The 20761-nt window shown below is 49.9% G+C and overlaps 1 protein-coding gene across 1 annotated transcript in view; it reads right to left on the minus strand.

Moving 5' to 3' along the window:
- Positions 1-20761, minus strand: part of STK11 (serine/threonine kinase 11) — a 44316-nt gene that overhangs the window by 2639 nt on the left and 20916 nt on the right. Inside the window, exons 7-8 of the mRNA XM_086767079.1 lie at positions 16850-16907; positions 8048-8238 (exon numbers count right to left, since the gene is read on the minus strand). Coding sequence (XP_086623205.1) covers positions 8048-8238; positions 16850-16907 — 249 coding nt within the window. The remainder of the gene's footprint in view (positions 1-8047; positions 8239-16849; positions 16908-20761) is intronic.

The following is a 20761-nucleotide window of genomic DNA, read 5'->3' on the forward strand; positions in this document are numbered from 1 at the left end:
AGGACTGGTTTCAGCCCTGTGTCCCCAGCACACAAGAGAAAAGAAAACCTCAGGCAGTGAGCGAGACCCACAGGCACGGCCAGTCCAGACCCTAAGAACGGGGTGCCCTCTCCTCCCCGGACAGGGTGGGCAATCGCCGTGCCCACCCTGAACCCCCGGGCAGCAGCCCAGCTCCTGGCCAGGGAGAGAGGGACAGGAGTGGAGGAGGTCACTCCTCCTCCTCATCCCTTCTCTGGGGGACAGGGCAAGCCCCAGCCCCACTGACCCGCAGAGTTCCCAGGGCTTTGACGTGTCGGCAGAGGAAAGGCCCAGCGCGCGGGGAGGTCTGCGTCACCCGCAGCAGCACAGCCACGTCTGGGGGCACGGCCTGGTCAGGCAGCAGTGCAACAGCTCAGGACCACCACTGTCCCCAAAAGGGGACACCCAGACAGGAGAACGGCTCCAAATCGGCCCCTTTCCCCTCCTCTGCGCGCCAGCTCGGTGTGACTCAGCACAGCAGATGAAGGGCCACTTCCAGAGGCATCTGCCCGCTGCCACGGGGCTCGGTCACATCCGTCCGCCCCGGGAGTGATGAAGGGACCCCTGGCACAGCCCTGGCTCGGAGCGGGAGGGGACACTGCTGCAGACGCAGCCCAGCACGCTCCCGTCAGCAACCCAGAGCATCCCCAGGCCAGACACAGGGCTGGTGAGAGGATTCGTCAGGTTGCTGGCTCCCCCCCACCGGATCCAGCGGAGGCAATTTCCTTCCAGCAGGAACGTCACGCTCCAGGGCCCTTCAGTTATGACTCAGAGGTTTGAGTGGAAGCGAAGGCTGTAAGACGATTATGTATAATTTTCTTTAAAGGATGCTCCATCCTTTCTCTGCCAAGGCCGAATGGCACGTCATCTCTCTGTATTTGCGCCAACGATCACCCCACCACCCCCGAGCTCGGGGAGGAAGGGGACACAGGCGGGGACGGGGATGGTGGGAGAGCTGCTTCTCCTCTGGAGAACAACAGCAGGGCCCACCTTGGACCCCTGCGCTGCTCCTCCTCCTCCTCAGCGCATCCCGCTGCGGGCTCCTGTCGGCTCTGCTCCCCTCCTCCATCCCCACACAGGGATCACAGGGAACCCCGCAAGGTCCTCCGTGGGCGGCGTCATTTGGGAAACAAAATCTACAGTGGGACACGGAGGTCACCTTGCTCAGACAAGGTCACCTTCAGCACCCACCTTTCCTCTCTCCGGACACTCGCAGAGACCCCAGGCAGCAAAGGCGCCGGAGCCCGGACCCAGCGCAGAGCACGGCCCCTCCGCTTGACGGGGAGCGGCTTTGGTAAAGCCTCGCCGGTGCAGGGCCTGGGAGCAAAGCGCAGGCTGCGGCAGGGCAATACCTGCGCTACAATAAAAACACATCCTTGGAAACTGGGCAGCAGGCTGAGCACCTCCACGAGCACCAGCGGAGCAGGGGGTGGATTTCTCCCCCTAAACACAGGTGTAGTGCAGAGCTGGGCCCAGGCAGGAACCACCTTGGGAAGTTACCCTGCCGATTGATCTACAGATCAAAGCAGTCAGTTCTTCAAGCTAGGCAGCTGCGTTCCCAGCTCGCGAAGAGCTCAGAGGCACCTTCCCAGTACCACGGTTTGGACACCCCAGACACCAGCGGAGCCGGGTGAGGTACTGCTGGTGCGCCGGAGGCTCGGGGCAGGGCCCCAAAACCAGCGAGAGAGGGAGGGCAGGATGGATCTGCCCATCGTAGGGCGACTGGGGATTACTCTTCCCCAGATCTGCTGGTGAGCTGCCCCTAACGTCCCTCCCTGACAGCTCCACCATGTTCTGACACAGCTCCCAGTTACCAGCTTGTTCCGCTTACCGGAGCGCTTCCGCTCAGCCCTGGGAAGGGACAAGGACGGACTCACCAGGGGCGGCTGCTGGCTTCGTGCACCCAAGCCTATGGCTGCCAGAGCTGGCGGCACCCACTGTGCTCCCTGGGGTGGCCATCCAGCCTTGCACCTCCCAAGAAACGCAGATCCCGCTCCTCACACAGCTCCCCACAAAGGATGGCGGTACCCTGGGCATCTGTCACCACCTCAAACACTTTTGAAAGTGACTGCAAGGCGAGAGGCTCAGGAGCACGAAGCGGAAACACCAGCTCTACCTGGCTGCATGCTTACGGACCTGCTACCGATCCCATCGCGGGAGAGGGGGGGACTGGCTGAAAGGGCTGAGACACCCAAGGCCTAGAGCCCTTCCAGAAGAAGGGGACACGCTGGCCCCTCCAGGGATGGGGCTGTCCCCGGGGACGCGGAGCAGAGCCACGCGCTGTGGGTCAGGCTGCAGCCCGAGACCAGCGCAGCCTGGCCGTGCCCTCCACCCCGAGTTCAGGGTTTTTCCTCCTCTCCCTCCATCCCAACTGCGTGTCTGCAGAGCCTCAGATGACCCCATCCAGGGCAGAGCTGAACACTTATCCTTCCCCTCCCTCCGCTGAGCTCAGGCCAACTCAATTAACATTTCTGACTGGGGAGGGAGGGAAAAAAAAAAAAAAATCCAAACAGTTCATTTGTCTTTTGTGTGACTCTTCTCTCTTCCCCCTCCCACCCTGCTTCAAAAGCACAGCCCTGGCGTCGATTACGGATACCAAGGAGGCCGGGGGAATCGCAAGCTAATTTTACCTCCTTCACCAATGACAGCTGCTGACGTTCAAATTAATGAAAATAAAAATTCAGCACGGGCTGAAGTCTTGGCAACTGCCTGCCCACGCGGAAGCCAGTGACCCAGCGCCGTGTCTGTTCGAACAGCTCCATCCTACCTTACCGTCACCGCCTGAACAGCGCTGAAAATAAAATAAATAAAAGGTAGGGCTGAGAGAGGCACTGAGAACGTGCATGCTCGTCCTTGCCCCCTCTCACATTTCTTAATGGCTCCATCCAGCTCATTCAGGCACAAAAAAGGCTTCAAAATAAACCCGTGAAGAGCTTTTGAAGCACTGTGGTTGTCAGACACAAACATGCACACGCAGTTTCCAGCTAGAAATGCACCTTTCCAAGCGCCAAGAACGACTTAAGGATGCCAGTCCTGGCTTTATTTTCCAGCCTTGGACAATGTTAAGGGAGCAAAACAAAAAAAAAACCAACCAAAAACCCAAAACAAACAAACAAACAAACAAACCCGAAACAACCAAACCAGAATCAAGCTCTGCAGCCATCTGCCTCCACAGGAGGACTGGGCTGCAGCAGAGGAAGGGGTTAATGGCAGGGGAGGAAAAAAAAAAAGCAGAGCACAGCCTTCTAAATCTGAAACGCAGCACAGAAGCGACATGCAAGATGCTCACAGCCATTTACTGCATATGCTGCCTCTCTCCAACGAAGGCGGCAGCCACTTCTGGAGAGGATGCTTCGTCACACGCTCAACGCCACAGTTATTCTCTCTCAGCACTTCCCTCGGATAAGATGTTTAACACCGATTGAACCAGGGGCATGTAACATTTACGGCTCTCTCCAGAGCTGCATAAATCTTTAAATAACCCTTTAAAATAAAAGCACATTCTCAAAGCCCCTTCTTTCTCTGAAGAACGCAAGATTTAATGAGGTTCCCTCTTTCCCCCTCCCAAACCGGACGCCCACTCCCGCCTATGAGTCACTTGTACTCCTGCTCTCGCTGCCCAGCGCAACCACAACTGCATTGATCAGTCACTTACAAGGGGTTTTTTTTAATTTTTATTTTAACATGGCATCACTGTTAGAAATGGAACACTTGCATGGGGCTGAGCAAGTTCGAAAGGATCCTGCCGGAAGATTCAGAGGGGGAAAAAAAAAAACCGATGAAGATCTATTCTCCGAGCAAGCTGCCCTCCTGCCTTTGCAAAGGCCACACAGACCCACAGGAGCATCTCGTACCCACGCCAGGCTCCCTCCTCACCCCCCTTCCTCCCATAAGCTTCTGGTGAGCGTTGGATGCCTGGTGAGGGGCTTTTTGTCCATCGCAAACATGGAACCTGTACCCTGCACCTCCACATCCCATCTCTCCAGCCCCTCAACCTGTTTTTTTTTTGTTAACAGCCTTATTTTAAGGGATCTCGAGAAGTCCTGTGAGCAGCCTGGCTCCTGTCACAGCCTGACCAGAAGTTGCAGGGTGATCCCTCACAGTGGACCAGTTCTCAGCTGGTCAGCGCTTAAGGCCAAATCAAATCTGTTCCTGCCGGGTTTGGGGACACACTGAACTACGCTTTGTCCTTTCTAGTGCAAGCCAAGCTACAGGTGATTTGTCTGAGGGAGAAGAATTTGGTCCATGCTCAAATATGTTCCCAAATCAAGGCTGGTAAAGGGCCACGCGTGTTCAGACTCAACGACCTACCTACACCGGGGCCCTGCCTGACAGCGGCAGCTGCTCAGAAGCAACAGAGAACATCCAGTACAGAAAAATCCTCCTCCTGCTCCGATGGTTCCCCGGGGACTTCCCGAGCTCCAGCCTACATCTGGACTGCTGTGTCTGATAGTCCCCAAAGAACCCACCCCTCATGGGCGCACCCAGCTCAGCCCCCAACACTTCAAAAAGCTAAGACCCGAGTGCTGGGAAGAAGACATTCAGATTGGCTGGAAACAACGCTTTATTTCACTCTCTACCTCAGCAATTATGCAGTAACTCTTGAAATAACTGAAATCACAGCCACCCCACCCACCCAGCCTATCTGTAACACGGGAAGTGCGGGCCTCTGGGGCCACAGTCAACCTTTAGGTCTCCAATTCCTCTGGAACAGCACGGAGTACACAGGAGAACTTAGAAATCTTCCACTAATTTGCCTGTCATCTTCTGAAGTGACAGCTCTTATTTGGGTTTAAATACTGCTGTTTGCATGAGGAGTGTGTAATAGCAGATACCGCCGTTCCAGAGATGATCTCCCACTATCACAGTCACCTGCCTGCGTGGGTACAGCCACCTCAGCCGGCAGATAGTCGTGGCTGCTGGAGGAGCACCCGCACGGCCCGGGCCCAGGCCAGGCTCCCGGGCACGCACGGGGCAGTAACGCTGTTCGTGGGACGCGGCCACAGTCCCCCGTGGTGGGAGGAGGCGGCCTGGGAGCGGACACCAGCAGTCGGACAGCAGGAAGGTGTGCACACACGGGCACAACGCTGCGCCTGCTCGGTGCTGAGGGCTCGGCGCCAGCCTGTGCCCAGCTGAGAAGAGGACCTCGCACGCTCTGCTGTTCTTCAGAGGAAGGGCAGAGCAGGGTGGTTTTCCAAACACAGACAGTAACACGCAACGCCCGGCTGCGGTGCCGCAGACCAGGGCGCCTCAACAGCAGCCTGGACAGGCAGCTCTGTCCCGGGCCTGCTGGACGCGCAACCGCTCTGATGTTGGAAGTCTGCCTAAGCCTCCAGTTTTTAATCACACTGGAGTGCATAAACCGGACAGCAACGCAGGTTAATCGCCACTGGAAAAGTTAAAGAGAAACAAAACATTTTAACTAGAGTGAGAACAGACAGGAATGCATCTTCTGTACGCAACCACTCGTGGGGCAGGTCTGCAGGAACGGGCTGGATTTCACAAGCTGAGTAACACACTCTGAAAGGGGTCACAGCCTTCTTCTGCAGCATGCTGACCCCCCCCTACAGCTACCCTTTTCTTAAAAATCCAAAGCCACAAACTAAAAGAATAACATGTCAAAGTTATCTGCTTTGAAAATAATGCAGCTCTCCCGGAGACAGGTAGGATCCTGATGAAGCTTGGGGGAAGCAAGGAGATGGTCCTGCACTCTCGTCACTGCCTTTAGCTCACGCCACAGGAAGCCCAAGAGGGCAGTGGTTTTGGGGCCTAGGCTAAGCTTCACGCTCCTCTTCTGTGCCCTCAGCCGACGGGAGCACGGCTTCCTCTCCAAACAGCTCGTCATGACTGCTCAGTGCTCCACTCTTCCTCTAAGCCCTGCCTCAGCTTCCTCCTCTGCAGCTGGGAACGCACAGGGAAGCAACAGAGCACCGTCAGACACACGCACATGCTTACTCTCTACACTGACACCAAAATAAAAAGCAGTAACAGACCGTCCTGTGGGCCATAAGATAGTGAGTTACTAGGAGAAACAGGTCCATTCTCACAGCGGTTATCATCTCGGAAAGCCGGCCCTCCGAGGGGGGTTACGGCACACGCAGATGTACCATACCCTCCTTCTGCCCCTTGAAACCAGTTCAGAACGGGAAAAAACTAAAAGGGATGTAAATGATGCTGGTTATGGATTTTCAAGCCTGGCAGCCTCATCATTGTGCTCAGGCCCCACTGTCAGTGACAGGGCTTCCAGCCCCAGAACTCCTGCAGAATTACGTCTTGGGCACTTAGGCGTGGGCTGTTCCCAGCAAGAGCTCTTGCCGACAAAAATGGCTAACCTCTGACTGCAGGGAGTGCATCTGGCAAGCCCTCTTCTCTCCTGCTTCTGCATTTAGAAAGGCCCTAGCAATCAAGTATGTGCTTCAGCGAGTCTATCACATTTTAAGAGGATCCCTCCTTTTTAAAGCTGTGAGGCAAGGCCCGGCCCCGGTCGGATTCTTGCACAAAAGTCTGCGGGATGTAAGAAGAGAGCAAAGGACAGAGCTCCGCAGGTCACCCAGCTGGCACTGGGACATTCATTCTATTAGAAAAGGTTATAAATTACCCGACTGTCACCAGTGAATCAGCACTTGGAAATAGGTCTATTCCACTTTGATGAAACTCCCTTCATCTTGGCAGGCTCCACCTCCGACCCCCCTACACATCCGTTTGGCTGAACATCCCAACGGACACCCTGGTGGGGACTGTTACCCCAGGATGTCACACAGCACGCAGCGAAGCGCTGCCTCAGCCAGCTGGGCTCACAGCAGCCTCTCCCCTTCTCTTGGGAGGCGCTGCCCGGAAAGCCAATCTTGTCTCAAGCTGTTGCCCAAAGAAGTTTTGAGCATTGGGTACAATGGGCTATGACATTGGGCTTACGACAGTTCAAGGCTTGCCACTTTGTTCTTCCATGACGGTGCTTTCAAAAAAGCAACTTCTGCTTAACCAGGAAGCCAAGAGTAAAACCAAGGTCTTCAGGTGCAAGATTCTGTAAAATCAGACCTTGCTTTTACTCAGGACCACAGAAGCCCACCAGGCCATCACTAAGGAAAAACTAAAGCAGCCTGGTTAGTCTCGGACTACAGAAACTAGGGCTTTCCTTGTTACGAGGAAAGGTCAGTTGCAGGCACCTCTAATCACACTACGGTAAAGTAAATCAGCATCCCTACAGACAGTGCTTGAAACTTTCCCTCCAAAACAATTAAACTAGGCTGGAGCAATTAATCTAGAAACGGATGTTCTCTTGATGCAGGCAGCGAGAACACAGGCAGCAGGACAAAGCAATCGCTGCCTTGATCACACAGCACCGCTGCTGCAAGGACTGTAACGCTGAGCGGTCTTTGTCTTTAGTCTTACCGCAGACATGCCCTTCAGCCTTCTGCGCACAAGTAACACGACTTACAGGTACAGAGAGGCCAAAGAAGGAAAGGTACTTGATTACCACCACTTTGTGAGAACCGCATGGTCAAAACCACACATGGCCCTGTACTTGATTGGTTGGCTTACCTTAAAACAACAGGAAATCCCTAATAAAGAAAGAAACAATTCTGTAACCAGATCGTTACCAAGACCGGAGCAGAAAAAAGGTCTCAGCATGAGGCTACAAGCACCTTTCTTTCCCAGATGTGCCATCTACTCTGAGCACTGAGTCACTTTAAGGCTCTGCTCCAAAATAACTCAGTCTAGCAAAACTGGCCAAAAGAATTAAGTGTGCTAAACAGAGTCCAGCAGCAGCAAGCTATTACTGGACGGAGGAAGGAAATTGGCGTATGGGTAACACACAGGAAGGGGCATCCTGGCTGATCAAATAAAGGACCAAGGCATCCGGAGCATCGTGGCTCACTCACTGTGCGTCACTCACACCACTTAATAATCAATAGTCTCCTCCACCGCTGAAAGGATTATTCAGACCTCGAGGCCTTTCCCCAAAAGCTTTAAATAGACAGGGAAAAAAAAAGAAGCCACTTCTGCCCATCCCAGCATCATTCTCTCCTACCTGGTACTGTGAAGTCCTGAGTGTAGATGATATCATCTTCAATGTCATACAAGTCATCTTCTTCCTCATTGTAGCCATGCAGATCTTCCAGATAAGGCACCGCCGTCATACTTCTCCACCTGTCCTTTGTTTCTGGGCTGGGAGGTATGGGCACCAGAGCCTCTGCCTGAGCGTGTTTCTTACGAAACCAACTGCAAAGAGTCCAAGAGCAGAGTTTCATCAGTACAGCTTCACTTTTCAGAAGGCCTGGAGAAATCCTTGACACTACGAAATGGTCCCACTCCACCTCGATATCTAAAGGCATGCACAGTCTGTTTATGGAAAACTTCCTAGACAGTTTTATGCCACTGTGGGTTTTTTAATGTGTAATAACCGAGAGAGGCAGGTGTCAAGGAAGGTGAGTCTGTCTTGCTGACAACACCGCAGGGACACCGGCAGCTGTGAAAGCCGCTCCACGAGGTGCTCCATCCGCTGGGTGCTTTGTTAGCTAAGGAGAAACTAACAGGTCTGCCTGGAAACAGAGCGCAGGAACATTTTCTCCATCACCAACTCAAGCCCAGACTACCTAGCTGTAAGTCAAACCACGTTATTAGAGCTGCTAGAGCTCCTGAGTTGTATTGCCAAAGCAAGCACAAAAGGAAAAACTTCTATCCTGAAGTTGAGGCTAATCCAGCGCAAGAAGACAAAAGAAAGGGTGCAGAATGTCAGTCTACAGAGAGTGGTGTTTTCTCGCAAGCTCCTTTAGCAGGCAGTTTTCAACAAGAACACAGCAAAAATGCTTACACTTTATTTTCTTGTCCCACCTCTGTCTCAAGGGACTTCTATCACCATTAAAAGCAGTAGCCATAGTACTGCCCAGTAAAGGATATCAGCTCTGAAGGCTGTTCTTAATCAGGTCAAGTATCCAACAGGCTTGCATCACATCAGCCTCTCAGAAGCCACAGAGGTGGCCTCTAGTGTTTTTATTGTACTTTCATGGCAGAGTTCCAACACCAGACTGTCTCTGGGACATCCATCCACACTGCACATGGGCTCTCCGACAAATGCTGGTGTCCTGCTGCCTCTGAAGGTGGTGTGCTGAGCAGCTGGCTGCCCCTGCTAGCAGGAGGCTGTCCTACAGAGGCACTGCATCAGGCTGGGACTTACACCTTGCCCTGGAGGGTCGTTCTACATGAAGGAAGGGCTGAAAGCATCAAAACCCCCCAGGTTTAGGACCATCTTCTGAACTGTAGCCTGCTTCCCGATAAACTTTCGAATTGGCACAGATATCAACACCCCTATTTCTACACTGTGAGCTGGGTGTCGGTTAAGCCACTAGGACCTGTTGTTATTGTGCAAAGACCAGGAGGAAAGAAAAGCCTCACCACATCAACTGCGCTCTTATGCTCATCTCGCTAAATATGAGGTAGATGCAACTCACCTGCACAACGGGACATTCAGAGGTCTTTCACAGCAGCAGGCAGCCTAGGAAGTCTAAGCCTTCTCCCCCCTCAAAATTCACTTTACCCTACAAAGGGTAGTGCTTTAGGAACTTAACATCTCTCTGAAAACACACCTCAAAAGCAGAGCAAGATCTGAAACTGTCACCTTGTGGCATATTTATTTCTCAGCCTGACGACCGCTGCCCTAGACAAGCCTGATGTGACACGAGTGCTTCTCCCTCTGTACTTTGCACAGGCATCCAGTAACTCCTGGCTAACAACCGCAGAGGAGGGCCTGAAGCCAGTCACCAAAGGGCTCTCATAAACCTGAGCCATCTGTTTTTTATCACTCCGGTTCCAAATTCATTTTAGAAAGTAAGGGCTGGATGCACCTCCTGCACAGAAGAATTGTAATTATAATTTTCTTCTAGTCTTACATTGCTTTGACAGTAGGCCTAAAAAAAAAAAAAGCAGCAATCTAACAAAATTATTCAGCAAAAGCAAGGAGTTAGGAGATAAACAAATGAAAATGTAACTACTGGGACAAATCAGGTAGGATTCAAAGGAGGAGTGAACCCTTATCCAGAAACCCTGCTTCACAATTAGCATCTTTAAACCGTTTTCTCTGTACTGATTGAGTTTTAAAGTCAGCCGGCTGCTCTGTGAGGAATGCAGCACCTTACCATTATGCAGTAAGAAAGAGGGAAGCAGTCCCTACAGCCTGGCATTTTAAGAGGAAATGTATTTTGGTTAACCACAGAGCATATCAACATCATGCACGGAACCATGTTCCATCCTTCCATGCTTACAGTCTGAGCGGACGGACAACACCCCAAACAGCGATGGGGCTGGTATGGTCCAGTTACGCACCGATGCAGATCTACTGGCATTTCTGCCATGGTCACGTCACGACTCTACTGGAAGCCGTGGCGGAAGCAGAGTATTTTAGGAAAGTGACAGAGAACTGAACGCAGATCTAACGTGTCAAGTATGAGCTCTGGCTCAGGAAGCAGCAGTATAAGAGTTAAGTAAAAGGTCACCCTGGCCACTAGACTAGCAGGAAGTGAGCAGGACCAACGTAACTAGATTTTGACCAACAGTTTTAGCAAACCCTGTGGATGGCTTCCTTGGTGATGTGCATGGCACACAGCGCTCCTAATTCGATCAGTTGATTTCCTTTCCTTGGGAGACTGCTTTCATCAAAGAGGTGACTGCCAAGATAGCAAATTCAGCCTAGGCTGATCCGGCCTGGCAGCATCACCTAGCACAGGAACAGAAGAGCCAACACAGTCACCAGCTATTACTGCCACAGACACTGCGGCTAACGGCACCCAAACTAAACGCCATGGACCCAAGGAGAATGGAACATACAGGACAAATGAGATCAGAATGACTGCCATTAAAAGGAGTATTTTTGTTTTGCTGGAGTGTTTTTATTTTGCTGTATTTCAGCTCTGCCTCTTTCCTTCTGTCCTACTTACCAGGAAAGTAAAAATAGGTTTTTATTAACAGCAGAAACCTGAATCACTGTACTCTAGTCATAATGATTCCATCCTCTGGGAGGTGATTTCAAATACTTGCATATGCATATATGGTAATGAGGATATAGAGTGAGAAGAGAAATTCATTGAAGTTCTAAGAAAATCAAAGATCTCTTGGAAGGAGCCTCAAGCAATTCTGTATGGAGTAGCAGAGTGTTTCCTGGCAAGCAATTTTCCAGCAGGGACAGATTCTGCTTTCTGCATTGGTGCTAAATGTTATTAGTGAAGATTTGCTCTTCAGCCGAGGACCACTGGCTCCATCAAACGCCCCAGTCTGGCTCAAGAAGCTACTGGCCACTAACTAAGCCAGAAAGCAGCTACTCTCCCACAGTGCAACTCTCCCATCAGTCAGCGATGCAGATGAGAGAGTCTCTCCTCACCCTGCCTTCGCCACCGACCCCGAAACACAGGCTGGATTGGAGCACTGCTGACAGCGTGCCCTGTTTTACCATTTACTCCCAAACAGTTTCACTGACGTTTTCACAGCCAGCTGTCCTGGCACAACCATAGCCGTTTACCTGGTGCTCGCAGACTGCTGCTTTAGCACTGAGGGAAAAGAAAAGCTTTTGCAGATTTCCAAAGCACTCCTTGCCCAGAACATCCCCTGGAAGAGGTAGATTCCTCTCTCGTCTGTGAAGTATTTCTTAGCCACTCCCAGCCCCTTGAAAGAGCTAAGGGAGCAGTAGTAACGAGATATTTCTTACTACTTTGCAAGCTTGTTGAGAATGCCTGTGAAGCACAAGGACTCCAGACAGCAGCAGCACAAGCACTAATTGTGATCCTGCCAGTGAAGAAGTGGTGTCCAGACAGGTTGCTATAATCTACGGGGAGATAAGACAGCAAGGGTCAAGGACTGAATGAAAAAAGGAATCCAGGTCAACTAACGCTTAATGAGCCTGTCTGGGTTCCAGCTTCCAAGCTCAAATCTTACATCAAAAGTCATCGCTCTGCTCTTTTCAAGTTCTGGTATAAGCAAGGTTAAAATAAGCATCAGTAAGCACAGCTGCAGCTTCCAAACACTTACAGCTAATTCACTTCCCATTCTAGGTCACAAATATTTCAGTTTGCTTGCTTTGTACACGGACAATTTTCTCCGAAACAAGATGCCAGCCAAGCTGCAGATTGCCACCCTGCCAGCAAGGATTGGTTATGAATGATTCTCCACCTCCCATGACACCAAGTAAGGGCTTCAAGCGTACCGGAAGGTCACTGCTACCACAAGAAGCAACCAACAGCATTCCGGTTTCATTCAGTCCTCTCTCAAACGTGGCAGGCACATGACAGCGTGCCCTGGGGAAAGGCAACACCTGCTAGCAATAAATAATAGTGGCATCCCTGCAATCACTGCTCCAACTCCTGCAACATCAAGAGAAGCCGAAGTTCTTCACTCAGACTCATAAGAGACTAGAAATGAGTAAGAAAGAAGCAGTTTTCCCCTAGTTGATGCTAAGGCCAAAGGTTGCAGTTCAGACTCCTACGTGGAGAGTGCAAATGGAGACTCACATTCCTTTAACACGCCACACGCAGTTGCATTATGAAACTGATTTGCAGAACGTGGGTAGAACCACGAAAGATTCCTTCCATGTGCCTGCCACAGGGAAGGCAGGCAGACCCAGGTGCCTTGGCAAGAAAGGAGAGGAGGAGTGCTTTTTTTTTTTCCTGTGTGTCCCACTGAGGGGAGATTATTGCATGACACCAGGGATAAGGGATGCTAAAAGCCCATGAGCATACATGCTGCAGCAGAGGTTAAAGGAAACCTCTCTCACTCCTTCAAACTCCGGCACAGAAGTCAAGGAGTACACTTGGTGCCTGCAGAGCAGCCTACAACGGCAACACACACAGATTTCCAAGAGGTTCAGTACCCAGGGTTTGAACAGCATGGCAGAGTATCCAACAGCTACCCTCCAAACCGCGCAGGGAGGACGCTGGGGTGAGCAAAAGCACCTGGGAAGGTGTCACGGCAGCCTCCAGGAGGTCAGGAGGCAACACCAATCCAGCAGGTTAATTCGCACCTCCACTAATAAAAGGTGGAAGTGCCTTCCCTTTCTTGCTATAAACTCCTGCAATCGTATCTATGACTGAACAAATTAAGTGTGACACTTCTGGAGAAGGAAGGCGAGATGGTTGCCTTGGAAACAAGGGACAGAGGTAGAATTCTGCATCTACTTCATCACTTTAAGTGCTGCAGCAGGGTCAGTGAATTAGTTACAAAATGCAGTGTACGAGCATTAAGCCCTTCAGCAAAAGCACAGTGTAGAGAAGAGATGGTGAGTAATCTACGGGGAGCAGGTTGCTAACTCCCTGGCTCCTGGCAGCTTTTCTTCACTGCCCCGCACTCCCACCCCCAGAGTACAAAATATTCACAGAGGTGAACTAAAAACGTCAGTTTTCCATTGATCATCATCCTATCCAGATCCTTCTGGGAAGAGCAGGTTTCAAGGCTCTTTCATTGTTATTCAGGGGTCAGCTTCCCGGCAGTTCATAAACTCTAAGATGACAGGCTGAGAGAGTTTTAATTCATTTCAATTTACAACTCGTAGGTCTGCACTGCACAGATTGACTAGGTTTGAAAAGCCTTTGAATGCAATAGAAGAGAATTTAGCTTGGTCTTGCTGAATTAAAATAAAGTGCAGAAACATAAGTTTGATGCAAGAGTTTAGCTACAGAAGGGAGGAGAGGAGGAAGGCAGCTGGCAGGTATAAAACTAAGCAGACTTCCTACAGCACTCTTCAGACAGAGTTGCCACTACGGGGGGGGGAGGCGGGGAGAGGGGGAAGCATTTGGAGTAGCTGACACAAATAAAGGGAGGAATGGCAGAATCAGGACCGCTGGGGCAATAAACATGTGCCTAGCTGCCTTCTTGGCCTCCTGCAGCTCTGTTGCTCCACAGAGCGATACTCAACACTTCCTCAGCGTTTCCCCGAACCCACTGATTAAGCCTTTTATCCTTGATCCCACTACAAGAGCAAGAAACATCACTTTATGGGAAGGTGAAACGCGAGCTGTTTATCCAGCACGTGCGCAGCACAGCTCTGGATGGATCCTGAGCACCCAGCTCCACGGTTGCAGGACACCTGCTCCGTGACGCGTCCCTTGGGATCACCCCTCCCTGCAGGACAGGAGAACACGGCTCTTCCCCTCGTGCTGACACCAGTGTGGTCTAGCAGTGTTTGGCTCCAACGCAAAAGCGCTGTGCAGGACATAGGGGCTGTGCCTGTTGATTTGCAGTGCCCTTTCATAATCTCAACTGTACATACGAGCAAATCACCAGTAACGTCGGCTCAGACATAAAAGGAGACTTCCAGCAGCACGGAAAGGCACGGGGTAATTCTGGTTTGAGCCAGTAGCCATCTCAGCAGGGCAGCCCGGGTAAGCAGCTTGATGTTTCTATAGTCTAGTTCCTGTGCCTTAACACATGCTTTTGTGGGAGGAGTGTAGCGAAACCCAAAATCATTAATAACTATTACTCCCACGCACACTAGAAATCTAAGGATTCTAGAAATCAAGTCTTTTCTTACTAAAATGCTTTCCAAAACCCCTCTGACAATATCTGAATGGCTACCTGCTGTCCTTCCGATTGCTTTGTTCAGGTTGGTTGTTTTTTTTTTTTTTTTTTAAAATCACAGTCAGATTAAGCATGAGGGCTAAGCTGCTCTTCTATTTAAAGAAAAGCCAAGAGAACCAAACACTGGATTCTTTAGCACAATGCTACTCCACAAAAAGGAGACGGACAGACACATCCAAAGCCCAAGGCTGCAAGCTCTGCCGTGCCTGATGTAATTATTAGGATGCCAGAGGAGGAGGAAGGAGGCAATTACTAATAGGGGAGAAAAGCCTGTTAAGAAGCACTGGCTAAGCTCACAGAAAACTAATAAGAGACTAAGCCTTGGAAATGCTCCTGTGTTTGGAGGTAGAGTCTTCCTCAGCCCCTCTCAGTGCTATGAGATGAAACACCTCACCCCCAGCAGCTGTGCCCAATTAGAGGGCAGGCTGTGCCTACAGAGCATGGAGATCTCCGACTGTCCTCCACGCCAGGAGCGTGCTCTAGTTTCTCCTGCTTTCTAACTACAGGCAGGGTCTCTAGAGAAACCTCTTTGCTTCCAGCTGGGCAAAGCTGACGCAAAAAACTCACTGCCACATGGGAGAAGGACAAAATCAAGTATATAGAGTTGGATAAGTAGCTCAAATACCTTGCAAATAGAGACACACGAGAACCAACTACGCTGTCCCGAGCCCAGGGGCAGCTCACTACAGCCTTTGGACCCACAGCATCAATGGCAAAGAAAGTGCTTCCAGCGCTTTTCTCAACGCCTCCTGATGGACTCCATAGACTTAACTGCCACAGTGCTTCCGGACAAAGCCTCGGTGTGACGGCATGACACACTGATCGCCCCCCTGCCCTATGCCTAGCTGTAATGAACAGAACTACTTCATTGCGAAGTACAAAAGCACACAGTGCTTTGCTGTCTAGCTTGAAGCGCTCTAGTCCTCAGCGTGGTGGACTGGAGACAGTAACAGCAGGAGCTATTGTTTCCAAGACCAGCTCTACACGGTGCTTTACTTGCCACGCGGCATTGAAGAGGCCAGCCCCAAGCAGCCTCTTTTATGGCCCACTATTACTGGGAGGCATGTGCACCAGGAAAGGCAGGCTTGAAAAGCAAATACCTGCTCCTATCATCTCCCAGGCCCAGTGAAACAACCAATGCACGGTCCTTGGCTACTATTTAAAAGAGTCAGCCTGACTGCTTAATTAATTGACCAGGCAGCTACACAAGACCTGCCTCCCCAGCCTCTTTTCATCTTCACTGGGGTAGGTCACAGTTGCTCCTCTGCAGAACACCAGTGCAGTTCAAGCCTGTCAGGTTTTGTTCTGCAGCTCCTGCAGATGCCTCCCATGCCACGACATCTACCAGGGATCATCCTGTGACAGCACATGGCTACCACTGTTGTTTTTTCACAGACACAACAAGAAAATGGTGCTCTTCCTGCCTGCAGGCAGCACAAAGCAGGCCCATCACCTTCCAGGATCAAAGCCTTGTTTTTACAAGGTTCCCAAAAGCTTTCTGTGCAAGCTTGTAGGCAGCCGAGCAGCTGCGGTCCAGCAGGCAGCTCTGCATGTCCTCAGAAGCACTTCCTATTCAAACAGGAGATAAGCTAATGCAGCCTCCGCGATGAAGCATCCTTATGATGCTTTTTGTTCTCGTACTTTTATCCACCCAGGAAATCTCTGCTCAGAGGCAGCATGTTCAAATAGATCCTTAAAAAAAAGAAAAAACCTCAGAGATAACGGGGCCTGCCCTCCAGCCCCCCCCTCCCCCAGACAATGGCAAGGATAAAGGGGGAGGATATGGAGGAGGGAGGCGTATGACATTAAAGAGAGGAAAAAAATCCTATTGTCCTGGAATGCTTCTCTACATACTGATTCCATATGGAGTAAATACCAAGGGATATTTCTGTCAGACTGTCCAGAAAACCAGAACTAAAGCACATTACTAAACAGTTCTAGATCAATAACCCAGCTTTAAGGAGCCCCTGTTCTTCTGCTCCATTAGTACTAGCAGACCCCTGAAAAATTGTCCAGAACCAGTCACGCTAGAAACATATTTTCAACATATTCATTATTTACCGGTTAGCAACTCAAATGCTTTAACCGGATGCTCTAATAGGAGGAAAAAAGCCAAGTAGAGGTTGCCAGGGCTCCAGCAGAGCTGGAGGAAGGATATCTAGTGACTTCCATGTGTCTGCTGTCAAAAGGAAAAATGAGTTGAGAGTAATAGCACAGGTACATTAGCATAAGAAGCAGAGAGAGAATGACTAATAGGAAGAAGCTGAACACTCACTTGTGCTGCCTTATCTGCTGTATTGAAAATCTCTTGGCTGGGTCGTATTCAAGCATCCCTGAAAAGAAGGAGAAAAAGTCCAGGTGTGATCACAGACGCTCTCAGCCAAGTTGAAGACAGGAAGCATAAAGCTCCCTTCCCTCCCACCTCCCTCCCCCAACAGCGACTGTGCGTCCAGTCCTCCTGGCAGCTGAGGGAGCCTTTACCTCCAGGAAGAACCTGCTGCACCAGTCACAGGAAGCTCAGTACAAAATCCTGATTCCATTGCTGACTACCTTATCAAGTCTGTTCCTCAGTGTCCCCACCTGCAAAGTGGGCATGACCCTTCTCTCCTTCACACTGAAGGGACAGAAACTTGTACAGCCCTGGATCACACGTCCAAGCATGTCTCCAGGCAAAGAACATCAAGACTTTGCATTTCACAGATAATGCTATTTAACTTCCTCTGTGGAAGAGCCAGAGCCTTAGACATAGCACACATCCAGTTGCACAGCATCCCAGAAACTCTAGTCTAGTGAAATTTATTCTGGAAGTACAGCTGGGGAGAACTGACAAAAAAACTCCTACTGTCCATCCTTTTGCCCTAGTCAGGAGTTTGATTGCTGGCATAATCTGCTAAGATAGCTGGGTTGGGGGTGAGAAGAGAGGGAGAGAGGAAAAGTAGCTTATCTGTATTCTCTGTAGGAGAGAGGGAGGTGGATTCCTTAAACAGACTCGGGATATACCCACTCTGCGCCGCTGTCTTTAAAAAGCTTCACAACTCAGCAGGAGGCAAGTAGCGAGTTTTGCCATATTCTTCAGAAACTAGCCAGTAGGACCTAACGAGTCTCATCAAGGACCACCCAAGATACTCTCCAATGACGATTCCAATGTTAACAAAGGATCACTGCTGTACATCACAAGGAGTTTCGCTTTCACTGGATGACACTCCTTTGTTACTCTTGAAGCACTAGCACTGTTGAGTCTTGCACAGGTAGCACAAAGAGTAAGGTTTTGGAAAGAGGTAAGAGCACGGGAGGACCTCATCTCCAGCAACGAGAAGAAAAGAAAGGCTGAGAAGCGGAACAGACTGTCTAACAGCAGCTGAGAAAGTCAGGACAGGGAACAAACAGTGCAGAGTGCTGGGGAGAGCCAGTACAAGGACACGGTGAAAACACAAGGACATGAGATATGTTTGCATGGACACTTAGGAAGGGAGGGCTGGAAAGAGACATTGTAGTCCAAGTAAGAAGTTGCAAGGGCTTTGCAGATTAATTTCTGCAATACTGGTGAACAAAGGTAATGGAAGAGATAAATCACCAGCAGCATGTGTGATAACAAAATTGATCCAGGACATCATCTTTGCCAGTTCAGTTCGTATCACATTGCTAAGAGTAACGAGTATGGGCAAAGAGAAGGTATAGCGCAGAAGGACTGAACTTATTTCCCTGCCCAGGGACCAAAATACAGTTTGCCATGGCAATTTGTAAAGATTTATCAGCGCCAATGACAGCACTAATAGCTTTAAGGCAGGCGGGGTCACTACAGATCTACAATACATCACTATGAAGTAGGTTAAGGAAACACAGGAAGACCTCTCCAGGTTAGGGAGGGTCAAGTGCATCACAGGCATCCGGCCTCATGAACTCAAGGCACTAGAGTCTTCAGAGCTTTTAGAGCATGTTGGAAATTCATACTCGCGTTGCTGAGACCATAAAACCCGCCATAGAGCTATGCTAGAGTGACATGGCCGAGCCTGACTGGAGCGACAGCAACAGCTCCCTGCTCAAGAGCTCTGAACTGCGAGAGTAGTTCCTTATCTTGGTACCTTCTCCCAGAACAGGCTAAAGCGCTATAAACAAGCGACCAGTAGCCCAGGCTGCAGCTACAGACCAACACTGTATGTGGCAGGAGGTGATTAATGCCAGTGACAATGCCAGAAGCAAAACAGCTCAGCTACTAGGTCTGCTACTGAGGAACACCACTGAAATGTATTTTGAGATAGTCTCACAGCAAGGGTGAGAGAAGGGAAGACACAGGTGAACCATCTTCAGCAGAGAAGGGATTTGATCCTGAATCTTGCTGTCCTGTGAAGCGCTGCAATGCCTGTAATACAACATTTAAGTGCTTGTGCAGTGCTAATTCCAAGTTGTTTCCTCACCTTAGCCATTGCTAATTAAATTATGCTAGAGAAGTTCTAAGGTAAATTATTAAAAGAGGCCTAACAGCACTAGTTACAAATACCCATGGTGCAGAGAGCTGCATTGTTCTCAAGCAATTAAAAAGGCATAAAGAAGATAATTGAGCAAGAAGATTTACTTCAACGAAAAAGGACCATATTTCGGGCAAAGTTTGAAAGAAAATGGGCAGTCCAATCACCAAAAATGTACATTCATGCGTTCAGCTCTGACTCACTCACGGCAGCTCTGTGGCTGAAGTCCTGTACTGCAAAGAGACTTCATCAAGACAAAACATCATGTACTATTCACCAGGCAAGTCATCTAAGAGTCTGCCCACAGCAGCCACACATACTCTCTACCATTTACGGTAAAGATTTCCATGCAGTTTATCTGAGAGTAGAGATGAGACATACTCTAACAGGGCGATTCTTCAGGACGCCGCCTAACTCGCAAACCTCTGCTCCCGTGGCATTTCAGAAGGATTCGCTGTGCCCATACATGGGATATTGTGCCCACTACAGCACACTGGCAGTCTCAACCCCCTTCCAAATTACGTCAAGTGGCAAACTGGAGACTGTGAACCTGCCTTGAGCTCCTTAGACTCCAGCCCACACACTTCAATAATCCTGAACAAGCATAGCACAATTATCATGTGGTAGAACATCTAGTTTTAAGCAGACAGCACAATCTTAGGTGCGTTGTTTAAAGAAACAGAAAGAAATTTAATAGCAAGCGTTAATAAACTCAACCTGAATTTAACTTCAGAGGCTCAACTCGGAACAACATCTGAAACAACCAGTTATAAAAGCAGTGTAAATCCAGTTTTTAAAGTGAGACAGGACTCCTCTCCTTCATCCTCCACAAGCACAGTCAGGCATTATGACCAGAAACTCCCTCTGCAGGCAAACCTTGAGTCTTTGATTAAACACAGGTGGAAGACTTGCCACTGGACTGGTTACAGACACCGGCCTGCCTGCCTGCCTGCTGGCTCCAGGGACTCCCTGCTACGGCAGAGTGAAAGCGTCCTGCTGTCATCAGGATACACATCCTCTCACCACCCCTGTAATGAAAGGTCACGGTAGCTACACAGAAGTGAGAAAACAAAGTGCTGAGAAACTAATCGACTTGTCCCCAGTCACAAAGTCTGTATCAGAGCCCGGAAATAAATCCAGGGGCTTAACGCAGAGACTGCAGTCTCAGAGCTTTCTCCTTCAGTAAAAGTATATCAGAAGAGGAGGAAGAAAAGCTGACCTTGTGCATTTTTCTTGACCAGAAGCAAACTGCATATGAGTTGATAAGTCATGTGCGGATGGTGACAGAAGAACCTCAGGGCTATTTATAAATGCCTCCACTCTGACACATCTTTACCAACCGTACACACAGAAGCCAGAACAGTACTAGCCCTTCCCCTCTCCATCAGTGAAGAGTATAAAGCTTCATCCCTGATTAGGGAGACAAAGAGAGGAGCAGCAACCCAGCGAATCTGTTGAAACACACTGCCATGCAAGTCTCAAACTCAAATACCACAGAAGCTTTAAGTCCCCTAAATTCTGCTTCATCTGGAAAGAGGAATAAAGAAATAAAAACAAGCTCAAGGGGGAGGGGAAAAAGTAAAAAAAAAAAACAAACCTAAAAACCAAAAAACCACTGAAAAAGCAGTCAACAGAAGAACAGGAAAAACCTTAAAAAGTGTATTCTAGTGCTTGCTTCACAGCCAGACCAGTACTATGGTCAACACAGCACTTATAGCCAG

This window comes from Chlamydotis macqueenii, chromosome 26 (assembly GCF_036417535.1).
Source record: "Chlamydotis macqueenii isolate bChlMac1 chromosome 26, bChlMac1.mat, whole genome shotgun sequence".
Taxonomy (NCBI): Eukaryota; Metazoa; Chordata; class Aves; order Otidiformes; family Otididae; genus Chlamydotis; species Chlamydotis macqueenii.